This window comes from Phycodurus eques, chromosome 17 (assembly GCF_024500275.1).
Source record: "Phycodurus eques isolate BA_2022a chromosome 17, UOR_Pequ_1.1, whole genome shotgun sequence".
Taxonomy (NCBI): domain Eukaryota; kingdom Metazoa; phylum Chordata; class Actinopteri; order Syngnathiformes; family Syngnathidae; genus Phycodurus; species Phycodurus eques.
Genome location: NC_084541.1, coordinates 10,490,171 through 10,510,703, shown reverse-complemented (window position 1 = coordinate 10,510,703; position 20,533 = coordinate 10,490,171). Strand labels below are relative to the sequence as shown.

The window sequence follows — 20,533 nt, the reverse complement described above, 5'->3', positions numbered from 1 at the left end:
CAGGTCAAGGTAGTTTGTTTGTGTTGAATCACCTAAGTACTGAATAGTTGTTTATGTAACATGAGTTCATGATTGTGTACATGCTATATACATGGTATTGATGCTTTATGATCCTATCTTGTGGCATCTATATGCAATTACAAACACCTCTCCCCATTTAAGTGGCTGTGTCAATTATTCACGGATTTTCTTTATTCTTGGCAGAAAGTTAAGATCACAGTGTTTTAATAGCCTGAAAACAAACATTTGAAAATTAGTCTGAGTAGATCAGTTAACAGTAATATCACATGTGTTGTGTGCTGTACTGGATGCGCATTTTGAGTACATCACAAAATATGAGCCTAATTTACTGAAGGTTTGCATGGACAGAAATGGGTGCAAACTTGATTGCTTACGCAAACAGATTTGGAAGCTGATCTACAAGTGAGCACACCCAGAATTGCATCTGCCAAACGTGCTAAATTGCAGAGGAGTTCATTTTGCTTGTTCAAGGAGAAGGCCTATATAAAGATAAGAGGAATTCATCATCTGGAATGTGATTTAAAAATAAAAATTGGGGATGTTTGGAAATTACCAGAATTTGTATATGATGATGCATATACTTAAATAAGAAATACTGTCACTTTTCCTCCACTTGATAAAACATCCATCAATACATTTTCTGGACTGCTCATCCTCACTAGGGTCGCATATATAGCTAAAAACCTTCAGATAAAACAGTATGTGAATAGCATTGAACAATGGCTTTCAGCATTTTACTTAAAAACTTCAAGATCGCATTCCCAACCTCTATTTGCTAAATGCTGCGCTACATCAACAGTCAATTACAAGCAGCGCCACCCTGTGGAAGTACGTGATGATAGCACATGACATGACACCAGTGTGCACAATACTCAAACATAAACGTTTTAATTTCACAATTCGATTTGTATCAAAATATTTGGTGCAGCGATGCTTTACAAACCCAGCTGAGTAATTGAACATAGTGCAACATGACAACATAGAAAGCTTCTATACATATAAAATGGTTCTATATTACTATTACACACACTTGAACTTGCACATTCTTTGAAATATTTGGACTTGATTGACATTTTCAAGAAGGCACAACATCAAGTAAGCAAATACTAAAGTGTGATTTTGCCCCCTTTTTTTCTCCAGTGTATTTTCACAGTTCCCAGAGTCTGTTAGTGCATCACAACTATGGCCAAAAGTCCAAATGTGAGGGAGAGAAACAACATCTGCATGGCGCCTTCAGGAGCAGGAGCTGCAGCAAGTCATAGCAATAGAAAAAGGCACAATGGTTAATGACATGAAAAGCTAATAGTGTACTGTGAAGGAGTGATCTATCAATAGAAGGGCTGGTTCGGGACCCAACATTAAAGCCTTTGCAATGTATTTTGTATATGAAATCACATATTATTTCAGGGGTGGGCAAACTTTTGTGTTCAAGCGCCAAATTAAATTTTTAAAACTGGTAGTTGGGCCAGGGGCCTCACTTATTAAAAAGTGTTCCGGATTGTTACTAAATGTCTACACGCACAAAAGCCGAAAATGGCATGTGACCCAAAAATAAATAAATAAATAATAGTAATAAATGTAACGTGATTTTCACACTTTAGTAGGGAGAATTTTTCTCTTTTGGTTGTTTGTCATATTGATCTTTTCCCCACCGCTCGATCTGTTGTGGTACAGTCTTGTTGTCTTATGTCATCTTCTGTGAACCAAAAAGTAGCATGATTAACACAGATATGGCACGCCATAATGCTTTCACTTTAAAAAAAAAAAAAGACAAATGACTGACTGTTTTCACTTTTTGCTGTTCTATTTTGTTGTTTATTTTTGCTAAAAGGCATGTTCTCACTGCTCCCGAATAAAATAATGGTATGGTCCTGGGATTTCCTGGAAAACCTCACTTTTGTGAACAGTTGGTGAAGATCTGCACCCCACTTATTAAACTGTGAGGCGCTACACTGTCCATCATAACATCTTACCATGTGACTTGATCTCTGATTCTGAAAAAGAGCAAATGTGAAATAGTGAAAGGAATCCTTTGTAGTATGTATTTATTATACTCATGCAGAGTGTGTAGCTGCTGTGGACTGTATTAGACTGACACGCATGTGACTAACTTACCATTGATGGTGAAGGTGGTCTCCATGCCTGCGTGGATATGGTCAGTCACGTGACAGTGGAGCAGCCACGTTCCTGGGTTTCCAGCCACCATCTCCACCGTTTGAAAAGTCCCAGGGAAGAGGTCAAAGACGTCTGCGCGGTGCACGCGGTCAGTCTGACACAAACAAGGTATTGTACATTGAATGGATCTTATGTGATCAAATTAACATTAAGAAACCAAAGCCGGGTTTGTGTGCAGCTCACCTTGTAGGTAAAAGTCTCAGCATGGAAGTGTACAGTGTGCATATCTACTTCGTTGCCCATGCCGAGTAGATACCAGTCGACCTTTTGTCCCTGGCTCATTACCAGTCCATGGAGGTTGCCATAGAGTTTGCCATTAATCCCTACAACACACAAGAGGTTTAATTAAATTGGTGGATGAGAGATTTGCACAGCCGCCTCACATTTCTGAGGTTGGCGGTTTGAATCTAGGTTGCGGGCTTCCTGTGTGGAGTTTGCATGTTCTTCCCTTGCTTATGTTGGTTTGCAAACTCCAAACATAAAAGCAGAAACCCAGAACTGTGTGGCAGACATGGAGTGTCAGAAAGGTTCCAGGACTGGCTCCCTATAAGATATATTTCAAATCAAAACTCCAAAGTACAAGATTTCCCCTTCGAAGTAATCCTCCTTGGAGTCTAAAGGGTCTTTCACCCCAAATCTTTTACGTGGTGTTTTCCACGGGTTAGGGTGCAGCGATGACGATGATCTGGCTCAAGCTTGCCGTATTTGTTGGTGGTTGCAAGAAGTAACTCAATGCCTTTTTCCCACTTGTTTGGATGTTAAGTAAGCTGCAGCTTGGAAATAGGGATTTGTCACCATTACAGTGAAAATCCCTGGCTTTACCTTTACTGAGGAGGAGGAGACAATGAGCGGTAGAAAGAAAAAGAAAACGGGTTCATGTGATAAAATTGGCAGGCGGCATCTCTGGGAGTTCGAGCTCGTCTGTGAGCTACAGCTATTTGGAGACCGCTTGAGGTGTACTTCAGGCTTCGTCAAGTTTCTCCATGTTTTTTTCACTTCAGCCTACAACTTTCTCTTTTCACTCTGAAACCATTCCGCCACCATCTCTCCTATTGGATGCGCTGTCTGACATCATTGAACATTTTTTTTTATCTGGGCAGCAGTCCGGCAAAACCCTGCCCCCGCCAGGTGGTGCGTCATGGCGTCACATACACAATGAATGGCTTAGTCGAAAGCACTTGTGCAAAAAAATAAAAAAAATACAAATATTAAGAGCTTCACTTTCCCAGCCTTCTGTGCCACGCCTTCATGCACTCCTGGAAGGAGTCACAGCCATCTCGATTTCGTCTACGTTTTCAACAAGCTCTCTTTGTTGACCCCTTGATCTTAGGAAATAGGGGGGGGCGAGCCAGGTTGGGTGAGGTTGCTGCAGCGTGGTTATGTTCATCTTGGTCAGGAACTGTCAGATGCTTAGGGCATTGTGAGCAGGGACGTTGTCATGGTGACACAGCCACGAGTTGTCCTGGCACAACTCTCACCTCTTCTCGCACACTTAATGAAGAAAATGCCGCAGGATCTCTTTGTAAATGTGCTTGTTGATTGTCTGGCCCACATTGAAAGGGAAAACTTGTCATTTGAGATTGAAATACTGTATATATTTTGTGACACCAGTCCTGGTGTTTTCCCGACACACCTCGTATTGTTAAATGAATGCCGCCACCCCTGGGTTGATATGTGAGCCTTGTGTTCTAAAATTCTTCAGTTTGCTTCTTTAAATGATCCTCTCCCTTGCTTACCGTGCATCTTGTTGCTCTCCTCAAAGTCTTCATCCGGTATGAAGGTGTCAGGGTCCTCCCCGAGGTATGTTCTGATGTTCTCTTTCAAGTAGTGGGACTGGTTTTCATCGTGCACCATGAAAAACAGCGCAAACTCCTTCTCTATGTCGAACCTCTGTCGGTCCGGCCCCTCACCCCTCAGAGTCCCGGGCCTGCAGACCACCAGCGGGCCCAGAAGACCACTGTATATATCCTGAACATGCACAAAGGCTTCATCATTAACTTTCCTTCAACATGTCTTGTGTTTAACTTCCACCTATGGACAAAAGTTTTGCCACACCTTGACATTCCATCGACAGAAAGTGATAAGATCTACCTAAAGGACTTTAACAGAATCAAACTCTTCTAGGAAGACTTTCTACATTGTGGGAATGTGTGTCCATTCATGCAGAAAAACATTTGTCAGGTCAGAGGGCACTGATGTTGGCTAATTCCAAAGGTCTTTGGGTTAGGGTTACAGCGGAACTAAGGGGTCGAGTCAAACCCCAGATTGATTAATTGACAGATTAAGAGATGTGTCCCAACGTTTTTGTCCGACTGTCCCATTTTGACTTCTGCATGACAGCTAAATTGATCATTAATAAATTATTTTAATACACTGTAAACTGGTGTACTTCCATGTGACCTTTGCTGTATATACAGCGCCATGAAAAAGTATTGGCCCCCTTTTCAAATTCTTATGTTTTTGCATAGTTTCTCCACTTTAATGTTTAAGATCATCAAACAAATGTAACTATCAGACAACTATAACCCAAGTGAACTTACAATGCTGCTTTTAAATGGTGATGTTCAGGCTAGGGTGTCATCAGTGAAAATTAACCAAAAGTTGTGATTATCCACAATTAATTCATGATTTAGCAAGGGGGTTTAATAACTCTTTCACACAAGGCCAGGTAACATAACTTATTTTCCTGAATAAATGAAATCACCATTTAAAAGCAGCATTTTAAGTTCATTTGGGTTATATTTGTCTGATATTTACATTTGTTTGTTGATCTTAAACAAAGTGGGGAACGATGCAAAAATAAAAGAATTTGATAAGGGGGCCAATACTTTTTTACGGCACTCGCGACTTGACCTCGGATAAGCGGAAGAAAATGGATGGATGGATGGATGTAGGCAACGTGTACCTTGATGAAGTCAACGGTAGAGTAGTAGGCGTAGGATATACAGTTAGGATCCGAGTCCCCTGGTCCGGAACTTTCTGGTACATTCCACGACACCACTGTCAAGAGGCCTGATAAGAGATCATGGATAATGCTCAGTTAGCAATCACAAGCTAAATTAGTTCTGTACTATTTTTTTCTTGCATTCGTACCAGGCTCCACAGCAAGGGAAGAGCTTGAGGTCTTTACTCCATGTGCAGTAATGCTAAATGGATGCCGGGCTTTGTTCTTGAACATGACCACAATCTGTTCTCCCACCTCTGATTTGATGATCGGACCTGCATGGAAAAGAGAACATGCCAACTTTGATGGATTCCAGCCTTGCCTTTTAAAATGACAAAAAGGGCCCTCTATAGGGCTCAGTGAAGAAAGACTTGAGCTGAGGTGGATTTAGCTTGGGGGACTTCAGGGGCTCAAGACAGATAGTGGGGAAACTTGAGACTGGCTACTTGAGAGATTACAATCTGCTTCAATCCACTTACATTACCTAAACATCAACCCCCTAACACTTCTCAGGGGTTGGGGTTGAACACCCCCCCCCCCCCCCCCACACACACACAAACACACACCTGGTAGCCTGTTTTGCACTTAGATCTTGCAAAATTGCAGCACCAAAGCCATAAAATTAGGTCCGCCTTGTATTGGCATTTTAAACAGAACTTAGTGAAGCGGTTTATTACCGTAACTATATGCTTTCACACAGCGATGCGGCATCCCCAATCAGATTAGTAGCATAGCTACGTCAGCGCTAGTGTTTGGTGTGACATAAAATAATTGGTGGACATTACTTTCAACACAACAGGGTGAGCAGTGAATGTCGAGGCTCATTTAATCCAAGCAATTCTGTTGAACTACTTTGCGGCTACATTACATAGTTAAAATGATGAAATTCAAATTTAAATAACAAAGCACAAAGGCGGCATTGTGAAGCATGTGGCGGCCACGTTTTCCCCCGAGAGGTTCAGGGTTCAAATCACTGCTCTGACTTGCCTGTCTGGTGTTTGCATGTTCTCCCATCCCTGTGCTTGTGTAGGTACTCGGCTTCCTCCCACGTTCCAAAAACATGCATGTTAGGTTCATTGGAAAAAATCTAGATTTCCCATTGGTGTGAATGTAAGTGTGAATCATTGTTTCTTTATATGTGCCCTGCACTAACCTGTCCACGGTGTACCCAGCCTAAGCAGCCTTTTGCCCAAAGTTAGCTATAGGATTGACCCTGAACAGGAGAAGTGAAAAAAAATGGATGGATGGACATCAGTGAGTAAGAGTACTGCAGCTTTTTCTATTTCCACCGTTTGTCCCACTGGTGAGGTGTGTGTATTGGACTCTGTGTATTACTGTTATGATTATGATTAATCCAAATCTTACCCAAAATTCCCAAGTGTTCTTGATTGGAGTCCCTTTTTTTCTCAACACCGAAGGTTTCATCTGTGTATTCTCTATACACGACCTTCTGGTATCGCGAGCCAATCCGGTTCTTCCCTGTCCCCACAAATATATTACCTGGACTGAAAAAAAAAATCATAATAATTCCTCTCCATTAATAACCAGTAATAAGTTCTATCCTAAATCCCAAACTCATATACCTATCATCTGATGTGCTGTGGTGTTTCTCCAGCTCCCACTCCCTGCTGGGTGAGTAGTCCCACTCTATTTCTTCAGCGGCGATAAAATACTGAACCGTTTTGGTAGGCGCTGTATGTGTTCTCTTCATTTTGCGGCCCGGGCAGGAGGTCACCCTGTACTGCTGCTTCATGCCACCTGAGTAGTGGTCTGTTACTCTGCAGCTCACTTCGTAAGTGTCTGTTTGAAAAAGTGAGGAGAAGTCAAGGAAACAAAAGCACAGAATCAAAGATTCTGTGCTTTTGACTTTGTGGAAACAGTATGGGGAAGGCCATTTTTTATTCCAGCATGGCTGTGCCCCAATGCGCAAAGCAAGGTTCATAGAAGCATGCTTGGATGGGTTTGGTGTGGAAGAACTTGAAACAACCTAACCTGCTCAAAACCGTCAGGCACCTCTGGGATGAGCTAAAACAGAGATCGTAATCCAGGCCGTTTCAGGTCCAACATAAATTACCTTGCACCTCACAAACCTATACACATTGAGTCTTACAGTCTAGTCAGACGTGTGTAAGGTGTTAATAGGTGCAAAAGTGTGGGACAAACTCAATCCTTTATTTTATTTTCACTCCTTGCAGTGGAAGCGTAGCTCGGTGTCCCAAAACCTAAAGCAAAATTCATTATCAAACGTTCTTGTTTTCACTTATTTATTTTATTGCCATTACAGTCTGGTTGTGGTAGCTAGTGAATAGTGTAACTTCTACTTTAACGGTGCTGGGTGGAATCCCTCGCAACTGCATAGGATGAACGACTTGACATTTTTCTATTGCAGGAAATGACAGAATGTTATGGTTTCCCAGATAAAGACTAGCAAATCTCAGTGCTGTCTCCAGAAAGGTAAACAAAATTGTTGATGACATACCATATTTGCTTGTCAAATACACTCTGGATGAATGGGTGACCCCTCCTCATTCATTTAGAAAACAGGATGTGGTGTCCTTGTGCATGTTTGTGATACTGACCAGGAGTTTGTGGCCGCATTTCCGCGGTAGTAGTGGTATGAGGGAAGAGGTTGAGTGTGTCCCGCGTGGTGCCCTGCTTTTTGAAGGTGTTTCTCTCGAAATAAACACCATGGATGTCCACCTCGGTGCCCAGACCAAAGGTGTACCACATAACTTTGTCCCCGGCACACATGTCCAGTCCAGGAAGGTTCCCGTACATGAGTCCATTTACAGCTGTTGTAATGGAAGAAAACAGGCAAGAAAGTATGAACTGAAAGCAACACGGTAGATGCGTCCCACTATGGCCGTTTGATCACTGCACTTTATTTACACAAGTCACCACGGCTGTACAGTGTTCCCCTGCTACAGTGCATATAAAAAAAAAGTCTACACACCCCTGATCAAACACCAGGTTTTTGTGATTTAAAAAAACTACACCAAGATAATCATTTCAAAACTTTCCACCATTAATGTGACCTATAACCTTTACAACTCAATTGAAAAAAAAGACATATTTTAGAGACAGGAGGTTAAACTAAACAGCAGAGATAATGTGGTTGCACAAGTACCGACACCAACATATAACTGGGGATGCAGCTGTGTTCAGAATTAATCAATCAACTGCCACCATATATGTGAAGGACCTCTGATTAACCCTAAATAAAGTTAAGATTTTCTAGTCGGCTTTTCCTGACATTTTTTTCACATCTTACAGCGCAAACCCTTTTCTGTGCAGAGAGCTTCCACAGTGTCAAAGAGATCTCAGTGTTAAACTGTATCAGTCAAAAAAAGGGTTTATTTGTACTGGTGTGTTATTTAGGCTATTGATGAGCCACATGAATGTGGTTTGTTGGTAAAAAAATAATGTAACTACTGTACACAGTCAATGTGACGTGTTCATGACTGTGCACATGCTAGATGCATGGTGTGGATGCTTTAGGATAATTTTTTGTTTTAAATGCTTTGCCACTATCTTGTGGCATCTGTGCACAATTACGAACTGCTCACCATGCATTTTGTTGCTCTCCTGGAAGTCTTCATCATCTACGTTTGTCTCATTGGTGCCAAATGTGTCGATGTTCTCCTTCAAATACCAGCTCAGGTTTTCATCCATGACAGAAAAAAGAAGAAAGAATTCCTTGTCCTCACCCTTCTGTCAACAATGTCAGTAGACGTCAAGACATTAGTTACATCTGCACAGTCTATTGAGATCCAATACAAGCTCGAGCTGCATCAAATATTCTGCCCTTACAAAAATAATGTTAACTCTTGATTGACACTGTCTGAGAGGTACAGTATTCATTTCCCCATGTTTCTTATTGTGATTGCAATGTACAACTGCACTACATCATCCTAACAAATGTTGTATTACTTTACCCCTATAATAAGGTAAAACAATTGTATTAGAAACACCTTTTCAGTATGATGCAGTGTGGTTCTGCCCCTCTTCCAACTGTAAACTACATTTTTTTTTAAACATGATGAGTAACCTGAGTTCTGTTCTCCCCCAACGTTCCTCTTTTGCACACGAGCAGAGGTCCCACTAATCCCGAGTTGGTGTCCTCAACTGGCGCTGTTGCAGAGTAGTACAGGTAAGGGATACAGGGAGAGTCAGAGGACGACGGACCTTCCAGGACCTGCCAGGTATAGGTAAAGGTCTCCCCCGGAGCGACGTGGGCGCCAGGTTTGTCAACACCTTATGCAGAGAAAGAACTGCAACTGACACATCAGGTACCACATTGTATCTTGTTTATGACTTCAGCACATTCATTCACCATCATCATAGCTGCTTCCTTGGAAACGTTTTTCATAGTGCAGGCCATGAGGATGAATGCTGTAGTTTCTATCAGCCCGATTCAAGAAGGTCACCTTGAGGGTGTCTCCTACCTCCGCCCTCAAGATCGGACCTTTACAAATACAGGGCACATTGGAAGCAGATTGGATTATGTAATCTGAAGGCAAAATTGGGGGAGGGGTTGAGGGGAATAAAATTTTGAATAGGTGAATTGATAAGACTCACCTAAGATTCCCAAGTGGAGAGAATCAGAACTCTGTAATTTTTCTGTGCTGAAGGTATCGTCTGTGTACTCTGTGTACACCACCTTAATATAGGTACCGCCGATCCGACCACCATCTGTACCAAAAAATGTCTCTGATGGACTGGAAAAAAGGCATGTGTGCAAATTTAGCTGGAGTTTGTACAAAAAAGGCAACATAAATTTGAGAAAATTAGCATTTCTGGACCACTTAAAAGACCTGTGGTTTATATATAGTCCTTAAACTGAAAATATATTTTTTTAAAGTATGTACTAACCATAACCAAGCGACAAAATACTCAAAATATTGTGTTTTAATGCTTCATACAATCTAGCATGTAATATAACTTTTTAATATGATCTTGTACTAAATTCAATTGCGAACACAAAAATATACGAATGAATGAATGTAAAATATTTGTATACAGTAAGTATGGAGCCAAATTGTTATAAACTTTGGCTGCACAACACTGTATAGACTTTGATAACTGAATAGAGCTCTAAATTACATGAAAAATAAATTACATTTTTTCACAATTGTCCCAAAATTTTTTTTTACCGGCATTACCAGATAACTAACAACCCTTTATTGCTCAGTGACTGTTTTTTGTCAATGTCTTTATGTCTCTAAAGTGTTCTCTGTCAATTGACTGTCTGTTGTCGTACTAGAGCGGCTCCTACTACCGGAGACAAATTCCTTGTGTGTTTTTTGGACATACTTGGCAAATAATGATGATTCTGATTCTGTTTCTGATGATAGTTTGAAGGAACTACATTTAGTAACTTTAAAGGTGTGTGCAAAAAGGATTCTTAACAAAATTAGATAAGTATGATTTATACCAAGAATGTTATTTATTACCATTAATTATAAAATTGGGTTTTCTCTGGGTACTGCGGTTTCCTCTCACATTCCAAAAACATGCACGGTAGGTTGATTGAAGACTCTAACTTGTCCATAGGTTTGAATATGAGTGCGAATGGTTGTTTGCTTCTATGTGCCCTGTGATTGGCTGGTGACCGGTTCAGGGTGTAACCCGCCTCTCGCCCAAAGATAGCTGGGATAGGCTCCGGCACGCCGGCGACCCGAGTGAGAATAAGCGGTACGGAAGATGAATGAATGAATTATAGTGTGGGTGAAGTAAACGTCACCAACATCTTAGAGTAGTCCTGAAAATTACATGAAATGACAAAGACATCCATCCATTTTCTGAGCCGCATATCCTCACAAGGGTCGCGGGAGTGCTGGAGCTTATCCCAGCTATCATCGGGCAGGAGGCGGGGTACACCCTGAACTGGTTACCAGCCAATCGCAGGGCACACACAAACAAACAACCATTCGCACTCACAGTCACACCTACGGGCAATTTTGAGACTTCAATTAACCTACCATGCATGTTTTTGGGGATATGGGAGGAAACCGGAGTGCCCGGAGAAAACCCACGCAGGCACAGGGAGAACATGCAAACGCCACACAGGCGGGGCCGGGGATTGAACCAGTTGTCCACCGTGCCGCCATGACAAAGACAATACAATTTGAAGCCTCTAAAATTATTAAAATAAAATGTGAAAAATACAATTCACCAAAATGTAATCATATTTGTATACATAAAAACAAAATAACCCAAAAGTGAAGTTGTGTTAAAGTTATGATTGTGATCCACCCTAGTCTACCTCGACTTTGCAATTACAGCATTTTGGTCAGTGTCCTATAAAGGAATAATAGGCTGTCCTCTTCGATATGGGGCTCGTACCTGTCGGCATCAGTCAGGGAAACATTTCGGATCAGGTCTTTTGCCAAGGGAGCGTAGTTCCACAACGTTTTCTCTGCTGCCACGTAGTAATTCCGGACAATACCACTCATCACTGTGGAGCCGGTCTCATTGCTGCAAGACTTCACTTGATAAAATGCCTGCATCCCAGCTGCAAAACGACAGAAGCATTTGACACGCATTTGGGATGTCTTGGAGACTCAATACAGAACTGACAGTCAAACTGTTCAGATATATTGTTGGCTTTACTTTAATCTCTTAACTAAAATGTTTGAATTGAAAAATTCACCTTTGATATTGTCACAGATAAAATAAAATTCAGTTATGGAGATGCTCATATGATAAAAAGGAATGGTATTTCCCCAGTGTATACAGAAGAGCTCAGTCATTTCCCTGTTGGAAGGACTTTGAACAGCTTTAAGATACCGTGTAAGTTTCTCATGTTTACAGTACAGGACAGAATGGGGAGAAGTGTTAAAGGTCAGGTGCCCTACCCTGCAGGTGGTCATTAACTTGGCAGGTCAGCAGCCACTTGCCCCCCGCCGTCGGGACCATCTCAGCTGTAGCAAAAGTGGCTGGGAAAAGGCTGAGCACGTCGGTTCGGTGGCCGCGGTCCAGTAAGGTATTTCCATGGAAAAAGGCAGAGTGGATATCCACCTCGTTACCCATGCCAAACAAATGCCAAGACACTGCACGGTGCTGGCACAGCTCAATTCCGGGCAGGTTACCAAACATGTACCCATTAATGGCTATTACACAAGGGGACAAGCAGAGGTTAGAGAGAAGGAGACAGCTGACACAAACATAGGTGGTCCATTTGGCTTTGAAAAGCTACTACCATGCATAAGGTTTGACTCCACAAAGTCTTCATCATTAGGGTCGACCCCAGCTGGATCGGTGCATCTGTCAATGTTGTCCTTGAGGTACCAACTCAGGTTCTCGTCCACTACGTTAAACATCAGGAAGACATCCTGGGCCACGTCATTGCGATCTATTCCCTCTTCACTACTCTCCTGCAGGATTCCTGGTAAGTCAAAAAAGAGATATTATCCAAGGCTGGATTTACACTGCAGGTCTAAGTGCCCAATTCTGATAAGTGCTTACATCCAGTCTTTTGGGAGGAAACACATATCTGACATAAACAACTCTCATGCACACATGCCAAAACGTAAGCAAAAAGTACACAAGAGGGTGAGCTGCAGACTATCTCAGCTGACTTTGGGCAAGAAGCAGGGTACACTCAGGACTGGTCACCAGACAACAACCATCACTCGCACATTTCCACCTATGGGAAATTTAGAGTCTTCAATTAATCTGACATGCCTGTTATTGGAATATCCGAGGAAACCATACGCAAGCACATGAGGAAGATACAAACTTCACACAGAAAGCTGAGATTCAAACCTCAAACCTCTAGGAGGCAGACGTGCAAGCTACATGCTCCACCGTGCCGCCTGGCTAATATGCTTTATTGTTCAAATTCAAATTCCAGTTGAATGATTTGATCTATGCAGAAGAGGCAGAAATGTAGTTTAAGAGATACTAGTCATCTTTTTTTTCATTCATAGGGCTCTACATTACGACGCCATAGGCCAATAAACCATATATAAACCTTAAACTAGTCACACCCGTATGCTCTTTGAATAACAAATAAGGTTTTTTGGGGGGATGTGGGAAGCCAGAGTACCCGTAGAAAGCCAAGCATGGGAAGAACATGCAAACTCCACACAGGAGGGTCTGAACTGAGGTGTTAACCCTGTACCTAAGAGTTGCTAACCACTAACCCGACATGCTGCAGTTTTTTTGTAAATATTTTTTTTTGCATTACTTGTATTTGTTTTGGGCAGACGTGTGTGTATAAGTTAATCATTCAATGTCATCGAGCTTACATTGACAGGGTAGATTTGATCTGTCTGCTGCAGCCACATTGGCTTATATCCGATGTACAGTATAGCAGCTTGCGAAGGAAAAGACAGGACAAACAGAACCAAACACCCACATTTTTTTAACTTTTAACAAGTCATCATTAATGGTGGTATATGCCCTCTACTCAGTATTATTCTTTTTTTTTTCTTCAGGAGGCATAAAAAAACAAAACTAAATCAGTTAGATGCAAGTAGGAGGTCACAATATGTAAGAACACGCCTCCATACCTTTTTTGCATGTAAGCAGAGCCCCTATAAGTCCAGAGGCGATGTCCCGGGGAGCCTCCAAGTGAGAATGGTACACCCAGGTCAAGCAGTTGGCGTCGCCATCAGTTGGGGCATATTCGGGCCTGACCTCCCACCGGTAAGTGTAGTTTCCCCCCGGTGGTACGGAGTCATCCTGCTTAAGGTGACCAGATGTCCCGTCTGGATAGAGTGCTCCTGGAAGGCCAACACACACACGCACACACACACACAAATATCTGTTTCAGTTTACATTCAAAACTTACAACAGTGTACATATTACCTATAGGTGGGATACATAAATTTTCATGATGCCTTCCTAAATGAATATAATTACCATTTTCTTGATTAAAATAAAAAATAATATGATTTGTCAGCACCTAAATAGTAATGGAGGTATGTACCTATTTCTACTTGACATTTGACACAGTTTTTCTCAGCATGTGCTATCAGTATTTCTTCTAGGGTAGGCAGAAAGCAACTCTCTCTCTTTTTCCTCGTCCCTTCCCCCTTATCAAGGATCTGTTGTTACAAGGAAAAAAGGCTCAGACTTAAGCCTACCTTATCAATAACATAAGGCAGGGAGAAGGTCTTGTATTGTTATTTGTCCAATTCTTATTATTTTTTATGCAAATATACATTTCTATTTTCTGTTTCAGTTTCGTTCTCCCCGTGCCTGCGTGGGTTTTCTCCGGGCACTCCGGTTTTCTCCCACATCCCAAAAACATGCATTGATTGGAGACTCTAAATTGCCCGTAGGCATGACTGTGAGTGCGAATGGTTGTTTGTTTCTATGTGCCCTGCGATTGGCAGGCAACCAGTTCAGGGTGTACCCCGCCTCCTGCCTGATGACAGCTGGGATAGGCTCCAGCACGCCCGCGACCCTAGTGAGGAGAAGCGGCTCAGAAAATGGATGGATGGATGTTTCAGTTTCCAAGAAAAAGTCCAAAGACAGCAACCAGCTCTCTCCTAAATAGTGGGGGATGGGGATCTGTTGCATAACAAAGGGTTCAAAAATACTTCCGCATTAGCGTCCAAGAAGATGTCCTATTTCCAAAACAAACATCACGTTATGGATTTCCGATTGTTTTTTTGACTGTATCTTGTAAAATAATTTTAGATATGTGGCATTGAAGGAGACGTATTATGCAATTCTTCTAAATTTTAAACAGTTCGCAGTTGTTTTAATAAAAGGTCTCTGACATTCGTTCATCAAAATATACAAAGGATTAAAGTACACTTAATATACACTTGTTCCACTGTGGTTAAAATCACTTACTTTTTTGAGGAGGGGGGTAGTTCTGTCTCATGCAAAGGCTTAGTGTGGCTTTTGTTACCATGACAACAGAGCTAGGGTGTTGCGATGAAGCGAGGGCTACTCAGTGTCGCCGACTTGGTAACTTTGTCGCAATACTTGGCCACTTTTCTCAGCTTTCTAGCGACTGTCTTTCAAAAAAGCGACTATTAACAAATCCAGCGACTTTTTGTGGTGTTTCTGGATAGCCTGAGACTCTCTCTAGAGCAGAAGATGTTCTAACCTCTGCATGCAGACTGCTAATGAAGCCATCCCTGGCGAGGCCCCATAATGATTTGATTGTGACAAATGAATGAATGTGTGCTGCCTCGTGGAGGCAGCACTTTGTCATTAAGTTGCCGAATTAAACTTTGCCAATTAGTGTAGCACATCAGCGCATGTGTCGCATGCAGCGGACAGATCGCCAAATTCTAATACTAACTATGACAAACATTCGAGTATGTGCTGGTTCGAAGAAGCAAAAACTGCAGCTTTGCTTACATTTTGGCTTTGATTGTCATACCACGATTCAGGACTGCTCGCAGCTAACAAAATATTTATTGTACTTGGTTGTTAAATTGCAGACTAGATGAGTAACCACTCCCGAGATACAACTATTTGTATAAGTGCAATTAAAAAGTCAATCATTACATGTCCTTTTAAAAGTCTACCTTCCATGTTTTTCTCATAAAAAACTCCATGAGGGTGCATTGAGTAGCTCCTTGATGCAAGATTTTTCAGGTGGACCACGATGACGTCGTCGACCTCTGCTCGCAGTATGGGTCCCAGGAAGCCCAACCAGGTGGGTCGGGGGGCTTCCTGGCTGTATGTGGCATCGGTGTACTGTCGGAACATGGCCTTCTTATAAACACTGCCAATACGCTGGGGTCCGCTCTCCAGAAAGACTGATGCATGCCTGAAATGGATCACGTAAATAGTGAGAGTATTTCTAGTGAATGTTCTTAAATTGATCTGATGAGACTCAGCTAGGTGAGTCTCATCTACACCGAAAATAGCCCCAGAAGAGGAAAGAGTCATTCTTACTCCTGTTCAGAAACTATTAGAGGTTATAATAATTTATTCAGAAATACAGAATTATGTTTCATGCAAATTATAACTAATAACCAGAGGTGGGGGAGGGGGGACTTGATTCAGACTTCAGTCCACAATATTAGGACTGGGGACTTGCTTCCTAAAACTTATGAAAGACATCTCTTGACGCTCGAAGGACTTGACTGAATACTTGAACTACATAACTTGACAAGTCTTGCCTGTTTACATTTGGCATTGTTTATAGGACAGTGTCCCATTTTTGTTTTTGAAAAAAAAGTTGTTGTTTTTTGTGCCGCACAAACAAACCTGTCCATCCACCTGTAGACTATGATGTAGAGTGCAGAGGCCACCTCATTATGCAAGTATCATCAAGGGAGATCCAAAAGGTATATTACATTTGGACTCAAGGATTGTTTTTGATCAAATTGAAAAAGAGAATGGCATCAGCATTAAAAGATTCTCCCATCCCATCAAATGTAAAACAAATGCCACCATAGGTGGTCTAGCTGCCATCCATACAAACTACTGTATATACAGTATGTCAATGAATACATTTTCTCTGTGGATAAAATGTTACCGCAGCAACAATACAATGTGAGCCGGAGAAAAAAAACACCATCATGGTAATGAAATATGTGGAGTGAACTACTCGAAAAATGGCTACATAATATCATTATTCAAATATTAAAGATCAATTCAGTCTTTGTAAATGCAAACACATTTATTTGTAAAGGCTTTTGAAGGCTCCAAATTGAACAAAAGAAGTGGCGCCATATATGTTTGTCATCCACACGATTGAATTCAAAGGCTGTGATTTAGTTTAATTCATAATCAATCACAGACTAAGATTCTGGGAAATTAGTCACTGGTCAATGTCGTAATATGCCACACAGCAAATTGAATGATGTGTTATTTAACTGACAAACAACTAGATTTCTGAAAGGACATGACTTTTCCAAGAAGCCTGCAATGTTGAAACTGAAACAGGGAAGGGAAATGTGTCGAAAGTTTAAAACAACCGTTTCTAAAATGCTTAGTCTGACACCAGCCAAAAGATGTAAACCACAGTGATTGTTGGCTTCTGAGGGGAAAAAAAGCTGTTTGGCTGATCCAGTAACTCAGAAAAGTACAGTTTCCTGCAATCATGCTCCTCTGGTCTGCTTCAAACAAGAACTTAAAGGATCTTGTGACAGTCCTAACTCATCCCTGTTAGCCAGGGTACATGGTGGACTTCTAACCATACAGTATTTCCATCAACTGTACTTGTGACTCGGAGATTCAAACTGTGCAAGTTTCAATCACTGGATTGATATTATTAGAACATTTACTGTAAATTCAGCTAATTCAACAAGATGGAAGGATTTTGACAGTTTTCTGTCGTACAGTATTTCATCTTCCGAAACACTCCTGAAAAGAGACGTCCAAAACTAGGTTTTAATTTTTCATGCACCAAAAAAATGGTTACAGGAATGTTCCCAAACTGTAACATTGACATTGTACCCCTAAATCCAATCCAATTTATATTGGGATGTGCATTGAAAACTCTTCTCCTCCGTGTTTTTGGATGTTTGTTTGTTTGTATCGAGTTAGCGTTTGAGTAATAATCTTGTATGTCCAAATACGGTTAATTTATTTATTTATTCATTTTTAGCAAATCAATACTATTGGTCATGTTGTCTGTTATTTGTATGCATTGTTAACCAAATTAAAGTGTTGAAAATAGCTTGTGAACAAATCTCTCGTACACTTGAACTGTCTGAGAAGTGTTGAATAATGCCACTTCTTCCTCACTCAGCAGGGGGCTTGTGGCATTATGTCGCCTCAAGATTGAAAGTCTGTTTTTTCAAACAAAAACAAGTGAAAATAGAGTATAGTTTGAGTAAGGCTATTTTGTTAATAACGGATCGCTGTAATGCTTCGGTGCAGAAGAAACTAGTCAGCCACAATGTTAAGTGTGTGCGTATTAATTTCTGCCTAATACGCTGCTTAGTCAGCTCATCATTTATTTATTGCATTACTTATGGCTCGAGTTTACGATGATGAAGTAACCATAGTCATTTGCTTTTGGGATGTATTAAAGGCTTTTTGTCTGGTCAAGGGGTCCGCGTGAGGCCAGACCTGCACGGCTCGGGGCAGCGACGTATCCGTACCATTTGAATCGATGACAGCGTAATACATTTGAGAGGTTTTTTTAGCTAATTAAATGAATGTTGGTGGGTAATGTATAGCAATATAAGGTATAATAACTTCACCGATGCAGTGTTTGATAAATCAAGCAAGATTAGTTTTTTTGTTTTTTTCTTTTTCTGAAAAGTATTGTTTTTGGAAATGCAAGGATTCTGCCCGACAGCGACAAATGTGGAGTATACTCCACCTCTTGCCCGAAGTCAGCTGGGATAGGCTACAAAAAAATGCAATGGATGGATAACTACAGTAAAGACCTCACTTTGAGTCCCTTGTAATATAACACACTTCTGGTACTTACTGCAGTTGAGTAAATAATGACCACTATATGAGGGTTAAACCATTGGAAGTGTTCAATCTTATCGAATGGCAATGACCTATGGGGTCCCTCAAGGGTCAGTTCTTTGACCCCTCCTGTTCAGCCTGTAAATGCTACCCTTGGGTCAAATTCTTCAGAATTTGAATTTTGACTACCATAGCTATGCATATGACACACAGTTATATCTAGCAGTGTCTCCAGATGACCACAGTTCAATTGAGGTGTTTTGTCACTGTCTAAAACAGATACATATCTGGATGAGCCAAAACTTTCTTCAATTAAACCACAACAAAACTGAGATAATTGATTTTGGCAATAAAGAAAAGAGGATTGCTGTTAGTAAATACCTGGAGTCACTCTCTTTAAAAAAAAAAGACCAAGTCCAAAACCTTGGTGTTCTGATATATTCTGACCTGACTTTCAACAGTCACATCAAATCAATTACTAAAACTGCCTTCTACCATCTGAAGAACATATCCAGAGTGAAGGCTTGCATGTGTCAAGCAGACCAGGAGAAGCTCATCCATGCTTTTATCTCAAGTGGACTTGACTATTGCAATGGTCTTCTGACTGGACTCCCTAAAAAGAGCATTAAACAGCTGCAGATCATTCAGAATGCTGCAGCTCGTGTTCTGACCAAAACAAAGAGGTAAGAGCATATTACTCCAATTCTAAAGTCTTTACACTGGCTTCCAGTCAGCTTTAGAATAGATTTTAAAGTTCTGCTACTGGTCTATAAATCACTAAACAGTTTAGGTCCTGAATACATGAATGAAATGCTAATGGTATATAAACCCAGTAGGGCTCTGACATTGACAGACTCAGGTTAAATAGTGGACCACAGAGTCCAAAGCAGCATTTAGCTATTATGCTGCACGCAAAAGGAATAGGTTGTCAACAGAAGTGGCGTCAGCCCCAAGTGCGCATGCTTTTAAGTCCAGGTTAAAAACTCTTCTTTTTCCCATACTTTCTAGAGCATTCCCACTTTTAAATGACATTTCTTGCACTGTACGCTGTTTTAATTGTATTTTTAGTTAATTGTATTTTATTTCTTTGTTTTTAAATGTTTTTAATCATGTAAAGCACATTGAGTTACCTTTTGTATGAAATGCGCTATATAAATAAATTTGCAATGCTTGAAACCAAAAGGGAAAACTGTAGGCCTATATTGCTTGCAGGTGTCCTATTAAAACCAAGTTATAAGAGGTGAGTGTTTTATTATAGTCACTGAAAACACAGAAAGAGTCACTGCTGACTCAGTAGAGCTGACACTGCCCTCAATGTGCATTCTCCAGTGGAAAATAACCTCTCTTCGGGCATTTGACTGCATGAAAATGAACCCATGAATGGTGCACTCACTCATCATTTGCGACGTCCACGTTGTTCAGGAGGTTTTTTCCACTTGGTGCGTAATCCCACAAGTCCTCTACAATCGCCACATAATAGAGTCTTTCTTGGCCCCGCGTCCCCTCCGCATTCAGAGAGAAGATAAATAAGAAACAGACAGATAATAACGTAAAGGTCCACGCCATGGTCGCGTGGGAGACGAGACACGTTCACCCTGAAAGAAACAAGTGGAGGGGAAACTCCACGGACCGTTTCAGTGTGGGAGAGCGCTCACTGCGAAGGCAACAGGAAAGACGACTTGAGAGTGTGTCTGAGCGAAAACAGTCAGTCTATTGAGAAAGGAAGGCAGAGACCGCCTCCGTGGAATGATGCATAGAAGAAAAAGAAAAAAGTGCAATCCTCTCGCGATAATTATGTCAGATTTGTCATAATTATGATCTCTCCTACTGGGAAATTAATAGTCATGGTCGCAATTAAGTGAAAGTGCACAGTCGAGTCCTGGGAAATTCGTGATATACTCTTTCAAATTTCCACTCCACGATGAATTAGATAGCTGCAACTACTTTTTTCTTGTCTTTTCCATACCCCCACTATGTTGCATGTGCATCTCAATTGTTCAGTTTATGGTTAAAAAAATATAAATAAATAAAATTTAAAAAAACAGC

The 20,533-nt window shown here is 41.1% G+C and overlaps 1 protein-coding gene across 3 annotated transcripts; it reads right to left on the bottom strand.

Annotated features, from left to right (window-relative positions):
- Nucleotides 1-174: 174 nt before the first annotated feature.
- On the bottom strand, nucleotides 175-20,208 carry hephl1b (hephaestin-like 1b). 3 transcript variants are annotated; one of them, XM_061702461.1, is made up of 20 exons: nucleotides 19,881-20,208; nucleotides 15,637-15,881; nucleotides 13,657-13,869; nucleotides 12,342-12,527; nucleotides 11,998-12,252; nucleotides 11,486-11,654; nucleotides 9,719-9,858; nucleotides 9,474-9,605; nucleotides 9,189-9,394; nucleotides 8,707-8,848; nucleotides 7,720-7,932; nucleotides 6,724-6,940; nucleotides 6,506-6,645; nucleotides 5,290-5,415; nucleotides 5,102-5,208; nucleotides 3,933-4,164; nucleotides 2,380-2,519; nucleotides 2,137-2,290; nucleotides 1,995-2,015; nucleotides 175-1,267 (listed from the first exon to the last, which is right to left on the bottom strand). In XM_061702461.1, the coding sequence occupies exons 1-20, from the start codon at nucleotides 20,051-20,053 to the stop codon at nucleotides 1,188-1,190; spliced, it is 3,291 nt and encodes a 1,096-aa protein (XP_061558445.1). In that variant the 5' UTR covers nucleotides 20,054-20,208; the 3' UTR covers nucleotides 175-1,187. The 3 variants fall into 3 exon arrangements, with proteins under 3 accessions (XP_061558445.1, XP_061558444.1, XP_061558446.1); XM_061702460.1 differs by having other exon boundaries at nucleotides 8,707-8,851; nucleotides 19,881-20,207; XM_061702462.1 differs by lacking the exon at nucleotides 15,637-15,881 and having other exon boundaries at nucleotides 8,707-8,851; nucleotides 19,881-19,964.
- Between the last annotated feature and the right edge of the window lie 325 nt (nucleotides 20,209-20,533).